The sequence below is a fragment of the Coregonus clupeaformis genome, chromosome 21 (assembly GCF_020615455.1).
Source record: "Coregonus clupeaformis isolate EN_2021a chromosome 21, ASM2061545v1, whole genome shotgun sequence".
Lineage (NCBI taxonomy): Eukaryota > Metazoa > Chordata > Actinopteri > Salmoniformes > Salmonidae > Coregonus > Coregonus clupeaformis.
The window spans coordinates 11412452-11428753 of record NC_059212.1 but is presented as its reverse complement, the minus strand read 5'-3'; the positions used below and the strand labels follow the sequence as shown (position 1 = coordinate 11428753).

Genomic DNA, 16302 nt, shown 5'->3' with positions numbered 1-16302 from the left:
TTAATCATCATGCAATAACAATGAGTTATTCAATTTCCAATAACCACCAGAGTATTTCTTATCATCATTACTGCACACTCACAGTCAGCCATATGACTTTATGATCTGTCAGGACTGCAGGCAGTATTTTTACCTCTACAGTGTGGGGCTCAAGACTAGAGGTTATCACCCACAAGTCAATTATTGATTGTAGTGAACGATCTCTATTACTCCATGTGTACTGTTTCTCTCCGGGGTTTATAACTCTCCATATGTCAATTAAATCCAGGTTTTGGCAGAAATTCGCCAATTTGTTCACACCAATGTTAGGTTTATGGGGCAATCTATCAGTTTCATTATAATAAACCATGTTAAAATCCCCACCAACTATAATCTGACTCAGAAGTCTTTTAAGAATTTCCTCTAGAAGTAAATTATTTGGAGGACTAGAACAGTATCCATATACATTACACAAATAATCTGTCCATGTGGTTGATGGAGAAAAAAAAATGCACTCACTAACTGTAAAGAGCGTATGCTAAATGACTAAAATGTAAAAAATAAAAAATAAAAAGACCGCTACTAGCCAATGTCCATTGGTGTCCATTTGAGTAAACAAAAATGTCCCTTTGAAATTGTGTGCTAAAATTGCAACCCCAGCTGAATGATTAGTTCCGTGGGCCAAGAAAATGTCACTACCCCACTGATTTTTCCCAAAATTATAATCATCTTTGCCTGAATGTGTTTCTTGAACGAATACAAGAGCTGCGTTGGAGTCCTTACAAAAAAATTAGAAGCTTTCCTCTTCAACAGGTTTGGCTATCAAGTCTAGGCTCCAAAACCGCATCATTGTGCGCAAAACATGCGCAGCTGTGAGCGCAAAATAAATAGTTCCGCACATAGACCCAGAGACAAAAAGTTCGGCTGGACAGAACACCACCTAGAGTACCTAGCTAACGTTACGGGGATTGGGAGCAGGCCAAAGACAACTCACGTAAACTGGGCTTCATCAAATCTGGAGGTGCTTTCAACCGAAGAAGATTAGCCAAACGGCGAGAGAAATTGCAACTCATAATGGCCTCGGGAGAGCTTTATGAGGTGAGTTAGCTACTATCTACTGGGAGCTAGCTATCTGAAATGTTTTTGGTCCGTGTAGCTAACTAAGTTAGCTTCTTAGCCAGCGATCTGGCTTGAAAGACACCACATTAGCTTGAGCTTCATTATAATTTCAGTCCAGGACGTGTTGCCTACTAAATCGAAATTGGGCCACCTAACGCGACAGCTAACGTTAGCTCGCTGACTGTTCGTTAGCTAAGGTTAGTTAGCAGTGATACCGACTGTGCATGTCAAGTCCTCTTGGCTACTTTACCCTACCAACTTGCCTAACCTAGGCTAGTGAGTGAGTTAGCTAGATAGCTAACAATTAGGTACTGCACTCTGTTTTAAATTGCACCTAGAGGATTTTGCCTCACCTCCAGGTCTTGTGGCCAGGTTTTTAAACATATCAATGTAGCTAACATTGTAGGCTTATGCTTTCACAGAGGTCCTATTCAAGTAAGGTACTATTCTATATGTAATTATGTGAACGCTTTCCAGTTATTAACGTCGTTAGTAGTAGTCCAGGCAGATATGTTCCACATTTTAGGTGACATGTAAACTTTTAATAAAAGCATGAAACTTGGTACACTTGTATAGTTTGGGGCCCTGAACATTTTCAGATATGAAGCCATTGCAAAAACGCCTCCTCCTGGTGGCCATGGTGGCTATATTCCATTACGAGTAGGGAGGATTATGAAAATTAACAGAAGTAACAAGTAAAGGTAGACCTACCAATTAGTTACAGTGTTATTACGGATAACAATTTTGTTATTATTCATTGATTAAAACGTGTCACTAATAAATCGGTAATGGTGACCAAAACATCTAACAGAATGACTGCAATTGAATTGGCCACAAGGGCAAATCAGTCACAAACCACAGTTACAGTAAAGGAAAGTAGAGTATAGTTCAGTACAGTAGAGCACACTAGGGATGTGACAAATATATTTTTTTCTTAATTTAAACTGCCTTTTTTTTTTCTCTCTGTAAAAAACAATAAGAAAAATGCATGAAATTCCAGGTGAATTCACTATGCAGCTGCACTGCTGCCAACAACGGTTTGGGTCTCACGGTGCATCCCTTTCAGATGGTTAAGCATTGCACCTGTACTACCATTACTCTACCTCAATTCCACCTCGCAAGTTTGCATTTCCATATACTGTAGGACTACACTGCTGTCGCTTGCCTTTCTCTGCCGTTTTTCCAGCTGTTAACGACTGTGACGTAGTGGTGGAGAGTCGACTCCAAAATAATTGATTCCTCCGCTCCTTGCACGTCAACTCCCGGTGTCGACTCCCATTTCTGACTGTCAAGATTAGATCCCGCTTGGAATCGACTCCTAAGATTCAGTATTTTTGGAACAGAGGAGACTGATTACTTGCCATACTTCCGAGAACACAAACACTCACATCTTTCATAGTGAACTAGCGAGGGGAGGGGCACAGTATAGGCAAGTCGGCCACCAGGCAGACAGTCAGAACCGTGCACTAGGCCTATCTATCGGCAATCTAAAGCTGAATCTTGCAATGGAATGCTGTATCTCGCAATTTCTTGGTTTGCAATGTCTCGGAACTTCAGTAAAGCACGGCCCATCATCAACGAATAGGCTAGGATATTCTACATGTAACAGACTGAAGACTAAATACACACTCGCATCATTAGCAAAGAGAAGGAGCAGGCGAGCCAACGCGAGGGAGAGAGCGGAGGGGGCAGGCAGAAAGATTTGTGCGCATATTTTGGTAATCTGTACCTTGCAATGTCTTGTCTTGCATGCCTCGCAAATTCATGAAAGTAGCCTAAAGTTTGCCTCTTTTTATTTAAATTATACAACTTTTCCCAGGCTTTTATAGCCTATGTCTAGTTAGTTAACACCTAAAAAAAAAAAACAGTCCGTTAGTGATTTTTCTTAATCCCAATTTCGTACCCGTAGAGTACAGTATAATGTAATATACTTATCTACTGGACTGTACTATACTAAACTATAGTTTTCTTTACTGTACTTTACTTTACTGCACTCTACTGTACCGGGGGTCGCATTAGCTTTCTGAAATCTGAATTTCTAAAACGCAGACCATCAAAATAAAACTGCGTATTTAAACCATTTCACCTGCATTTCATATTGAAAGTCGTGTTTTTTTGCTTCAATAGAGTGATAAGGGGCGTGCAACTCTAGTTTTTCGAAACACAAAATGCATTAGTGCAACACATTCGGCAGAAAATGAAATTGTTTTCATCAGATAACAACAGAAGTGCAACGCTATTTGGCTACCAGCTACACAAGTAAATTAGTTTACAATAAAAAAGCAATGTCATATTTCTGTTTATCATAGAAAGAATGTAGCCAGCCTCATTTCCTAATGTTTTACTTGAAGTTAATCTTGCATTTTAACTTGCTACCGGAGAAAAACTACTCTGGAGGAAAGAAGAAAAGTAGCCTTCAGAGCTGTCTGGTGATCCAATGACAAGTGCAAAGATATTTCATCCGAGTGGAGAAGTGCAACTGAAGCACGAAATTAGTCCTTTTACATTCGTGATTTGGAGCGAACCCTAACTGAAGCCGCGCAGAATTTATAATAAGAAGCATTTTAGATCTGCGTTTACAAACACAGCAAAATATTTTTTCAGCGTTTTATCTTTCCTTTTCTGCGTGAAAAACATAATCCTGTGTTAACGCGACCCCTGACTACTAACCTCTCTCTGCTTGCTTCCTCTCTCTGTGTCTCTTCCTCCTCCTGCATTGCAGACTGCTTCAGCCTTACCACTGTCTGCCTCACCACTGTCTGTAAAGCATTTTTAAAAATAGATTTTTATATACATGACAATATTACATTGTATTTATTTAAATTGTCTTTATACTGTATTTCACTCAATTTTTATGTCCCACAGGCTGTTCCAACTCATAATGACATGAAAGTGCATTCTAACAGTGTAAAAGGCCCTTAGTTGACTCTAAAATGGTGTATATAATGCCTATTTGAAGAGAAGCAAGTTATTAATGTGTTTGATAAGATTAAAGATTCTCTCAGGGGACCCTATTTAAATGTCAGGGGATCCCACATGGGTCCCTGACCCCAAGTTTGGGAACCACTGTACTACTAACCCCTCTCTCGGCTTGCTTCCTCTCTCTGCCTCCTTTGCCTCCTGCATTGCAGCCTGCCTCAGCTTCACCACTGTCTGCCTCATCACTGGTATGCAATATAATATTATTTCTGTTGTTGATTTGGAAATTGCACTACTCTTTTTATTTTTTACATAATGCTTGAAAATGAAGCACAGGTTAGGGTTAATGCAGAATCAACCATTTCTGATTCTGCTTTACTGAAAATGTATGCATGGAGTCAGCCATTGACACCAAGCTAAGGCAGGAGCAACTGTACACTGCTAACCCCAAGAATGGCATGAGAAGGATGGAGTCTTCCAGCAGTGGATGTCTCCACAGAATCTGCTGCATCTTCTGGCTGAGTAAAATGCACTACACTAAGCTAAACAAGAAGACCGGTTGCCAAAATGTCACACACCACATCAAGTGGTTATGGACTTATGTCCCAATGGAGATGAAATGGATTGAAGTATAGATTATTAGATCTTTGTCGGCCTATGTGGACAGCTCTCTAGCTAGAGAGTTGTACACTGATCTTCTATGACCCTGTAGGTCATCCATGCCATGAATCTTGGTCACATACTCTACCATACTCTCTTGCCTAAATTGACAATTTGTCTGGCCTAAATGGTCATATTCACTCCAACCTTCTACTCGGTACATCTAAAGGAGGATCCTTCCATCTTTTCTTTATTTTTCCTTTGCTGTTGCTTGCTCTTTGGGAGTCTAGGCCGGGGTGTTGATCATCGTCGTTGTGAAAAGGGCTATATAAATAACATTTGTATTAATTGATTTTGAAGTGCTGCACCAATGCTTCATTTGTGGGAGGATTTGCTCATTTTCTGTTTCTTCATGAACATCTCAACATGAGCTTGATTGATGTTATCTTGACTGAGTGCAATCATAAAGGAGAATTGTGAATGGCTCTAAAATGGACATGTTCTCTTCTGAAATATAATTTGAGGAGTGGCATTTGGGATCCAGGGGAAAGACAACAGCAGAAGACGATTGTATGGCTCTGTATGCCACAGAAATAATATTCTATTGAGTCAGAAACTGCAATTTTAATTAGCTTTCTTACCATGGCAGTCCACCCTTTATGTAATCATCTGAACTGTTTAGGATGTACACGTCACCATTGTAATCCTTGACCATCAAAACATAGGGGTAGACATTACATTTTCCATGTTATGTTTGGTACAGGAGATATGACGCAAAATATCCTGAACAAAAATATAAACGCAACGTGAAGTCTTGGTTCATGTTTCATGAGCTGAAATAAAAGATCCCAGAAATTTTCCATACGCACAAAAAGCTTATTTCTCTCAAATGTTGTGCACAAATTTGTTTACATTCGTTTTAGTGAGCATTTCTCCTTTGCCAAGATAAGATCATCCATCTGACAGGTGTGGCATATTAAACAGCATGATCATTACACTAGTGCACCTTGTGCTGGTGACAATAAAAGGGCAATAAAATGTGCAGTTTTGTCACACAACACAATGCCACAGATGTTCTGAGGGAGCATGCAATTGGCATGCTGACTGCAGGAATGTCCACCAGAGATGTTGCCAGAGAAGTTAATGTTAATTGCTCTACCATAAGCCACCGTTTTTAGAGTATTTGGCAGTACGTCCAACTGGCATCACAACCGCAGACCATGTGTAACCACACCAGCCCAGGACCTCCACATCCGGCTTTTTCACCTGCGGGATCGTCTGAGACCAGCCAACCGGACAGCGGCTGAAACTGAGGAGTATTTCTGTCTGTAATAAAGCCCTTTTTTGGGGAAAAACTAATTCTGATTGGCTGGGCCTGGCTCCCAAGTGGGTGGGCCTATGCCCACCCATAGCTGCGCCCCTGCCGAGTCATGTGAAATCCATAGATTAGGGCCTAATTTATTTATTTTAATTGACTGATTTCCTTATATGAACTGTAACTCAGTAAAATTGTTGAAATTGTTGCATGTTGCGTTTTACATTTTTGTTCAGTATACATTTTGGTTATGGCAGAATGGAAAATGGGCCCAAACTGCACAAGTGTGTCAAGATTTTCATGCTTTTATGAAAAAGTTAACATCATTTTCATATATGGCCTGGACTATAGGCTAACTGTTACAGGTAGCCAGCCTATCGTATCTAGACTATATGAGGTAATGGAGTAAAGTTACATTGAACATTTTAGTTTTAAACTCAACATGCTGATTTTTGTCTTTCTATCAAGTTCAAGTTTGCCATTTACTGGTAGTTAAATTGCCTACATTGACAATCTTACTCACAGACAGTTCAGGTTAAACACATACAAATAGCTTCAGCAATATATCAATGAAATCAAAGCTTATAGGAGGAATATCAAAGTAGGCTAATACAAAAAAACGGACCCAGTCAGCAATGAAGTCATCTATTCAGTAGTCACACTACTGCCTGTGGGTAGAAACGGCCTCTTTGAACCTGGTGGTCTAATACTATGGCTGGACCATTGGGATGAAAACAGTTCATGATTATACTGAGGGCGGCAGTGGTTAATGAAAATGTCCTTGATAGATGGCAACTCTGTTCCTAGGTGCCGCCTTCTAGGTTAGGTCAGTATATGTGGGGTTGCTTTATTTCTGAGGTCTATCCCTAGTTAGAAACATCCTACAGGAAATCTGAGGGTGTTAGAATAAGCTATAGCAGGGTCGTATTCACTAGTGCAAACGGAAAATGAAACAAGCATTTCTTGTTGGACAAGTTTAGGTAGTCCCGCCCTGTTTCAGTCCTTTTTCGTCCATTTGGGTGCCTGGATCCTGGAATATCACAGATGATTTGACCATATGGCTGATTTGTTTCTCACATCATGTAGCCCCATTTGTAGTCTATAACCCGAGATGTTTTAGTCTCATGATTGTGACTTAATGACTGCCCTAAATCCAGTCATTGCCACTGCCAACTATTTGTTTTAATTCTGTTACAGGTTGAGAGAATTGTGGACAAACGGAAGAACAAGAAGGGAAAGATGGAGTACCTGGTGCGGTGGAGGGGCTATGGCTACGAAGGGGGACACCTGGGAGCCCGAGATGCAACTCTCTGCCTGTGTGGAGTTCATCCACGATTTTAATCGGCAACACAGTGAAAGACAGAGAGACGGCACATTACTGCGCTCCACTCGAAGCACGGCCCACAGCTACAGTTCGAGAAACAACGCCCGCAAGCAGATCTGCAGGCCTCAGCCACACAGTGGAGCAGGAAGCCATGCTCTAGTAAAACCCGGGAATGCCCCTTCGCCCCCCACAGCAGCTATGGCCATCTCCAAACAGTTGCCACCACTTGACACTGGCATGGCAGACGCTAAAACGAACATACAGCAGCTTAACTTGAGCCAAAAGTACAGCGTTTCGGCCACCGGTGCCATTTGTAGCCCGGGCTTCACAAGTGGGCCTGCGGCTTCTCCGGTGGGCACGGTGCGTCGGAGCATGGACCTGGCCAAGTCCGGGATCAAAATCCTGGTACCCAAAAGCCCCATGAGCAGCCGGGCGGACTCTGAGGAGTCGCCTAGCGAGGCGGCCCACTGTCTGGATCAAGGGGGGCAGGAGCAGGACTCGGTGCCCCCAGAGGTGGCCCTTTTGGAAAAGCCTCCGGGGTTGCTGCTGGGGCCTGGGGAAGAAAGGGCGCGCATGGGGACCCGGCCCAGGACTCAAAGCCCATTAATCCCTCAGCAAGTCCCCATAACACCTGCATCCATACGCACGCTCAATGGGAAAGGTAAGGCTCTAGGGCGATTCCACGCCAGGTGAAAATATTTTCGGTATCTCACATAGAAACTTCATTGGGAGGAAGGATGTTTGAAATGCTTTTTACATTTGTATCACCAGCCACTTTATTTAATTGTTTTATTATGATGAAAGTGGCCATTTTAGGCCCTTTTTAGACATACAGTACCAGTCAAGTTTGGACACCTACTCATTCAAGGGTTTTTCTTTATTTTTACTATTTTCTACATTGTAGAATAATAGTGAAGACATCAAAACTATGAAATAACACATATGGAATCATGTAGTAACCAAAAAAGTGTTAAACAAATCAAAATATATTTTAGATTCTTCAAAGTAGCCACCCTTTACCTTGATGACAGCTTTGCACACTCTTGGCATTCTTTCAACCATGCTGAGCACTGGTTGGCTGCTTTTCCTTCATGCTGCGGTCCAACTCTTCCCAAACCATCTCAATTGGGTTGAGGTCGGGGGATTGCGGAGGCCAGGTCATCTGATACAGCACTCTATCACTCTCCTCCTTGGTCAAATAGCCCTTACACAGCCTGGAGGTGGGTTTTGGGTCATTGTCCTGTTGAAAAACAAATGATAGTCCCACTAAGCGCAAACCAGATGGGATGGCATATCGCTGCATAATGCTGTGGTAGCCATGCTGGTTAAGTGTGCCTTGAATTCTAAATAAATCAGACAGTGTCACCAGCAAAGCACCATAACACCTGCTCCTCCATGCTTTACGGTGGGAAATCCACACGCGGCGATCATTCATTCACACACACAGCGTCTCACAAAGACACAGCGGTTGGAACCAAAAATCTCCAATTTGGACTCCAGACCAAAGGACATATTTCCACTGGTCTAATGTCCATTGCTCGTGTTTCTTGGCCCAAGCAAGTCTCTTCTTATTGGTGTCCTTTAGTAGTGGTTTCTTTGCAGCAATTCGACCATGAAGGCCTGATTCACGCAGTCTCCTCTGAACAGTTGATGTTGAGATGTGTCTGTTACTTGAACTCTGAAGCATTTATTTGGGCTGCAATCTGAGGTGCAGTTAACTCTAATGAAATTATCCACTGCAGCAGAGGTTACTCTGTGTCTTCCATTCCTGTGGTGGTCCTCATGAGAGCCAGTTTCATCATAGCGCTTGATGGTTTTTGCGACTGCACTTGAAGAAACTTTCAAAGTTCTTAATGTTCCGTATTGACTGACCTTCTTGTCTTAAAGTAATGATGGACTGTTGTTTCTCTTTGTTTATTTGAGCTGTTCTTGCCATAATATGGACTTGGTCTTTTACCAAATAGGGCTATCTTCTGTATACCCCCCCTACCTTGTCACAACAAAACTGATTGGCTCAAACGCATTAGGAAAGAAAGAAATTCCACAAATTAACTTTTAAGAAGGCATACCTGTTAATTGAAATGCATTCCATGTGACTACCTCATGAAGCTGGTTGAGAGAATACCAAGCGTGTGCAAAGCTGTCATCAAGGCAAGGGGTGGCTATTTGAAGAATCTCAAATATAAAATATATTTTGATTTGTTTAACACTTGTTTTTGTTACTACATGATTCCAAATGTGTTATATCATAGTTTTGATGTCTTCACTATTATTCTAAAATGTAGAAAATAGTAAAGAATTAAGAAAAACCCTGGAATGAGTAGGTGTATCCAAACTTTTGACTGGTACCTCCTATAAGTCCCTATGATCCGTAAACCGTACATGATACAGACAACATCTTGGTGTCATTATACTCCTAATAGTGTGCTCTAACATATGGAGTATGTCTAGATTCTGAAATACACATTTTCACATTTTAATTTATTCAACATTAGAACTATTAATATGAATCTCTCAAAACTACCCTTTTTGATTTAGCTTATTTTTTAGACATATTGTTTGGAACAATATACTCTTCAAACACATCACATTTCCAGAGTGGGCTACTTGTAATGATTTTACCCATTTTATACATAGAAATTGACATTATAGGACATTAACCAATCACAGCCCTCCTTTAGGATTGCACATTCAGCAAGTCACCAGCAGAGGGCGTTCCCTTTGAATTCATTTACCATTCGCTGTGTTGGTGGTGCTCATAAAATGTATCAGAACTTCAGAATTAGAAGAGAGCCCACTCTGGAAATGTGATGTACTTGTAGAGTATATCGTTCCAAACAATATGTCTTAAAATGAACAAAATCAAAAAGGCTAGTTGAGATATTAATATGTGTAATGTTGAATAAATGTAATGTGTACATTTTTATTTCAGAATCTAGATGTACTCCATATGTTAGAGCACATTATTAGGAGTATAATGATACCAATATGTTGTCTGTATCATGTATGGTTCACAGATCATAAGGTCTTACAAGAGGCATGTACAGTGCATTAGGAAAGTATTCAGACCCCATTTTCCACATTTTGTTACGTTACAGCCTTATTCTAAAATGGATAAATCGTTTTTTTCCCTCATCAATCTACATACAATACCCCATAATGACAAAGAAAAACAGGTTTTTAGAAATGTTTGCAAATGTATTAAAACTTAAATATAACATTTACATAAGTGTTCAGACCCTTTACTCAGTACTTTGTTGAAGCACCTTTGGCAGCGATTTACAGCCTTGAGTCTTCTTGGGTATGACGCTACAAGCTTGGCACACCTGTATTTGTGGAGTTTCTCCCATTCTTCTCTGCAGATCCTCTCAAGCTCTGTCAGGTTGGATGGGGAGCGTCGCTGCACAGCTATTTTCAGGTCTCTCCAGAGATGTTCGATCGGGTTGAAGTCCGGCCTCTGGCTGGGCCACTCAAGGACATTGAGACTTGTCCCGAAGCCACTCCTGCGTTGCCTTGGCTGTGTGCCTAGGGTCGTTGTCCTGTTGGAAGGTGAACCTTCGCCCCAGTCTGAGGTCCTGAGCGCTCAGAAGCAGATTTTCATTAAGGATCTCTCTGTACTTTGCTTCGTTCATCTTCCCCTCGATCCTGACTAGTCTCCCAGTCCCTGCCGCTGAAAAACATTCCCACCGCATGATGCTGCCACCACCATGCTTCACGTACGGATGGTGCCAGGTTTCCTCCAGATGTGACACTTGGCATTCAAGCCAAATAGTTCAATCTTGGTTTCATCAAAACAGAGAATCTTGTTTCTCATGGTCTGGGAGTCCTTTAGGTGCCTTTTGGCAAACTCCAAGCGGGCTGTCATGTGCCTTTTACTGAGGAGTGGCTTCCGTCTGGCCACTCTACCATAAAGGCCTGATTGGTGAAGTGCTGCAGAGATGGTTGTCCTTCTGGAAGGTTCTCCCATCTCCACAAAATAACTCTGGAGCTCATTGGTTCTTGGTCACCTCCCTGACCAAGGTCCTTCTCCCCCAATTGCTCAGCTTGGCCGGGCGGCCAGCTCTAGGAAGAGTCTTGGTGGTTCCAAACTTTCATTTGATTGGGTCGAGGCACCAAAACATTTCTTCAGCATTGAAGGTCCCCAAGAACACTCAGGACCTCAGACTGGGGCTAAGGTTCACCTTCCAACAGGACAACGACCCTAAGCACACAGCCAAGACAATGCAGGAGTGGCTTCGGGACAAGTCTCTGATTATCCTTGAGTGGCCCAGCCAGATCCCGGACTTGAACCTGATCGAACATCTTTGGAGATACCTGCAAATAGCTGTTTAACGACGCTCCCCATCTAACCTGACAGAGCTTGAGAGGATCTGCAGAGAATAATTATGTAAATGTTATATTTCAGTTTTTATTTTTATAAATTTGCAAGAATGTTATTATGGGGTATTGTTGCCATAACAAAGGGGTTGAATACTTATTGACTCAAGACATTTCAGCTTTTCCTTTTTAATTAATTTTGTAAAATGTTCTAACAACATAATTCTACTTTGACATTATGGGGTATTGTGTATAGGCCAGTGAAAAAATCTCAATTGAATCCATTTTAAATTCTGGCTGTAACACAAGAAAATGTGGGAAAAAGTCCAAGGGGTTGTGAATACCTTCTGAAGGCACCGTAGGTCTAAAATGGCCACTTTCATCAGGATTTTCAAAAAATCCTCTAGGCTTTTCCAGTAGACTGCAATAACTGTTGTTGTTGTGATGTATACTGAACCCAGGTCTTGTAGTTGTACATTCAAATGCCATAAACACTCCATTGCTGGGTTGCCTCTGATTGGACCGGTTTTATCATTTGGGAGATACGATGCTGTTAGAAGTAGTTTTGGAGGAATTTTTTTTATGTAGCCTACAACTTCTCGCTTTGGGCTAAGTAGACCACAATGCCATAGGGGAGTGATTGGGGACACTGCCATGCAAACTGATGTCTTTACTCTAGGTCAATTCAATTTCTCCCCCTTCTCCTCAAACTTTGTACTCATTCATTATCTGTCAATTAAGTCAAAGTTGGTGAACTGTTCATCTGCTGTTCAGTAGACCAGAAGGGAAGCCCTACTCATTAACTACAGTAAACCATTCAGGCAGTACCACATTTTAATCTACCTGGTTATTAAAACAGACAATATTAAGGAAGGCTGTGTCACCATTCCCACCCCCCCGTATCTTAACTTTTATTCTTATCACCAGGGACATCAACACTCATGCAGGCTCTGGCGGCCAATGGGACAGCTAGCCTGCAGAGTGCAGTGGCAGGAGTCACCGCAGTCTCCGGGGTGGCGGGGAAACGGCGCTTTGGGGAGCAGCGCTCGGTCTTCGATAAGCGCCTTCGGTTCAGTGTCCGGCAGACGGAGAGCGCCTATCGCTACAGGGACCTCGTCGTCAAGAAGCAGGACGGCTTCACCCACATCCTGCTCTCCACCAAGTCCTCGGAGAACAACTCACTCAACCCCGATGTGAGTCATACGCCTGTCTTGTCTTTGCCCTAACAAAACAATTGTTATACTGCATGACAATTGGCGTGACAGGCCAAAAATAGTAGTACTTCATCGTTTAGTTATGCCAACTTTTCCGAACACTTGGTAGTCAAATATATATGTAAGCAAAATATCTGAAAAGAAAGTCAAATACTGGTCCTATAAAAATATATTGGGTTTGTTTCCTGGACACAAATTAAGCCTAGTACTATACTAAAAAGTATTTCTAATGTAATTCTCCATCGAAAGTGCTTCTTAATCCAAGACTATGCTTCATCTGTGTCTAGGTAACTGGCCCATAATAATTGTAAGTATTTTTTTAATGTCTCCCTCTCTGGGCTGCCTCAGGTAATGAAGGAGATACAGAGTGCCATGGCCACGGCGGCGGCAGACGACAGCAAGCTGGTCCTGCTAAGCGCCGTGGGCAGCATCTTCTGCTTCGGCCTGGACTTCATCTACTTCATCAGGCATCTCACCGACGACCGCAAGAAGGAGAGCATCAAGATGGCAGAGACCATTAGGTAGGTCAGAAGGTGTACTTCTGTTTCTGTTTTGTATGTGATTTGTTTTCAGAGAGAAAACCCCCCAAATATGTTAAAAACAAACAACAACAAAAAACGTTGGAAAGGGACGGAACGATGGCTAACCTTGGCTCTTTCTCGATTGTCCAAAAATGTGACCTCGTCGTCCTTGTCCCCCTTACCATCATCTGCACTGATTGGAGAAAACATAATGGTGGAATGGTTGGTTTCATCTCTGGTCAGTTCTTTCAGATCAGTACAAGTGACAGATTTGTAGACAGTTGTCTTGAATCATCGGTTATTTTGAACAGGTGATGAGTAGAACGTTAGCTGTGTGTTGTAGTGGCAGTCTTTGTAATAATGCCACAGAAGACGGTGATGCAGACAGTCTGTCATTCCCATCCTCAGGACATTCGTGAACACGTTCATCCAATTCAAGAAGCCCATCATCGTAGCCGTGAACGGGCCGGCGGTGGGCCTCGGAGCCTCCATCCTCCCGCTGTGTGACGTTGTCTGGGCCAACGAGAAAGCCTGGTTTCAGACGCCCTATACCACCTACGGACAGACACCCGACGCTTGCGCCTCCCTCACCTTCCCTCGCGTCATGGGCGTGGCCTCGGTGAGTTTATACGGCGTTGGCTGAAAAATCCTCCTCAGAGGGGGAGTAGTCCAGCACAGCAATACAGATATAGTGTGGGGAACTGGTTTTAAGTGTAGCACTCACTGGGCTGGTTTTCCTGCGATGGGGAATCGATCCTGTCCAATACAAAAAATAAGAATGGAGTGGGACAGCTATTAATACTAATAGTGAACTACTATTAATACTATTCCAGTCCTTTGCTTAACCTCACCCCCTCTTCTCCCCTCTTCTCCCCAGGCCAATGAGATGTTGCTGAGTGGGCGGAAGCTGACAGCCCAGGAGGCCTGCGCTAAAGGCCTCGTGTCCCAGGTGCTGTGGCCCGGGACTTTCACTCAGGAGGTGATGGTTCGCATTAGGGAGCTAGTCTCTTGTAATTCAGTTGTAAGTCATCCTTTTCATTTGATTTTGAAGTTTTTAAATATTTTGTGGCATCTCTTTTCCACAGAGTACGACCCTCTCCCTCACTTTTGTCTTTTATTTTCTCGCTCATCAAAAACAAACATTTTCTCACCGACACTCATATACAGTTATGTTGTCTGTATCATGTACGGTTCACAGATCATAAGGTCTTACAAGAGGCATGTACAGTGCATTCGGAAAGTATTCAGACCCCTTGAATTTTTCCATATTTTGTTACGTTACAGCCTTATTCTAAAATGGATTAAATTGTTTTTTTTCCCCTCATCAATCTACACACAGCACCCCATAATGAAAATGCAAAAACAGGTTTTTAGACATTTTTGCAAATATATACAATAATAAAACGAAGAAATCACATTTACATAAGTATTCAGACCCTTTACTCAGTACTTTGTTGAAGCACCTTTGGCAGCGATTACAGCCTCAAGTCTTCTTGGAAGAGTCTTGGGGGTTCCAAACTTCTTCCATTTAAGAATGATAGAGGCCATTGTGTACTTGGGGAGCTTCAATGCTGCAGAAATGTTTTGGTACCCTTCCCCAGATCTGTGCCTTGACACAATCCTGTCTCGGAGCTCTACGGACAATTCCTTCAACCTCACGGCTTGGTTTTTGCTCTGACATGCACTGTCAACTGTGGGACCTTATATAGACAGGTGTGTGCCTTTCCAAATCATGTCCAATCAATTGAATTGGCCACAGGTGGACTCCAATCAAGTTGTCGGAACATCTCAAGGACGATCAAAGGAAATTGGATGCACCTGAGCTCAATTTGGAGTCTAATAGCAAAGGGAATGAATACTTATGTAAATAAGGTATTTCTGTTATTTTCAACATTTGCAAAAATGTCTAAAAACCTGTTTTTGCTTTGTCATTATGGGGTATTGTGTGTAGATTGATTATTCAATTTTAGAATAAGGCTGTAATGTAACAAAATGTGGAAAAAGTCAAGGGGTCTGAATACTTTGTGAATGCACTGTACATACACATACACACACTCTCCTAGCCATAGTGTCCACTTGAATTGTTATATTTTCAATGTCTCTCAACTTGAAACGGACCAAGAGTAGGGCCGGGATGATATCAGTGTTGCAATATTTTTCCCATGGCAAAAAAGAAAACACAAAGCAGTCCAAACTCTTTGGTCCTTTAAAAACCTTCTGTATGTAAAATATTGTGTGCAATAGCTTGGAAAATGAATAAATAAATGTGACTGGGTGACAACAATGATTGTTTCCAACATTAGGGCTGTTTTCCTAAAGAAGTTAAATCTGCTTCGTGTTTTGTTTCCTTGCCACGATACGAATGAGTATCGCGATACTGGTATCGTCCTGTCCCTAACCAAGAGTGTGTTGTTTTAAATTAACATAATGCTTTTAGCAATACATTGAATTGAGATCATGTCACAAAACATCTGGATGTTGCAGAATTGCTCATGAATCTTTTCATTGATGACATAAAAGTGATGTCATGTCCCAGAATTAAATGTTAAACAAATCTATGCCAATATCCTTCAATGCATCCATATCCATAAATCATTTTCCTTTTTTTTCTTCTTTTTTTCTGGCGGGTGGGGTGGGCGGCCTCTGTTTGCTGCACTGTAGGTCCTGCGGGAGTCAAAAGCACTGGTGCGAAACGCAAACCGGGCCGCCCTGGAGCAGGCCAATGAACGCGAATGCGAGGCACTGAAGAGAGTGTGGGGCTCCTCGCAGGGGGTGGACTCCATCCTCAAATACCTGCAGAAGAAGATTGATGAGTTTTAAGGAAAGCACGTATCCCCCCCCATTCCCAAGGTACCAGAAAAATATGGCACTGGCAGTGCATGGCGTTCAATCTGCAGCCTCTCCAATATCCCATCATCCCTCTTGCATGTATGAGAGTACAGTGCATTTGGAAAGTATTCAGACCCCTTGACTTTTTCCACATTTTGTTACGTT

The 16302-nt window shown here is 42.2% G+C and overlaps 1 protein-coding gene across 1 annotated transcript; it reads left to right on the top strand.

The window, feature by feature from the left end:
- Positions 1-782: 782 nt before the first annotated feature.
- Positions 783-16149, top strand: LOC121534557 (chromodomain Y-like protein). Its single transcript, XM_041841132.2, is given in 9 exon segments — positions 783-1077; positions 4230-4265; positions 7130-7210; positions 7212-7917; positions 12501-12766; positions 13136-13308; positions 13717-13927; positions 14186-14329; positions 15970-16149. Coding segments are annotated over 9 exon segments (1800 nt in total). The 5' UTR covers positions 783-1053; the 3' UTR covers positions 16129-16149.
- The last annotated feature ends 153 nt before the right edge of the window (positions 16150-16302 follow it).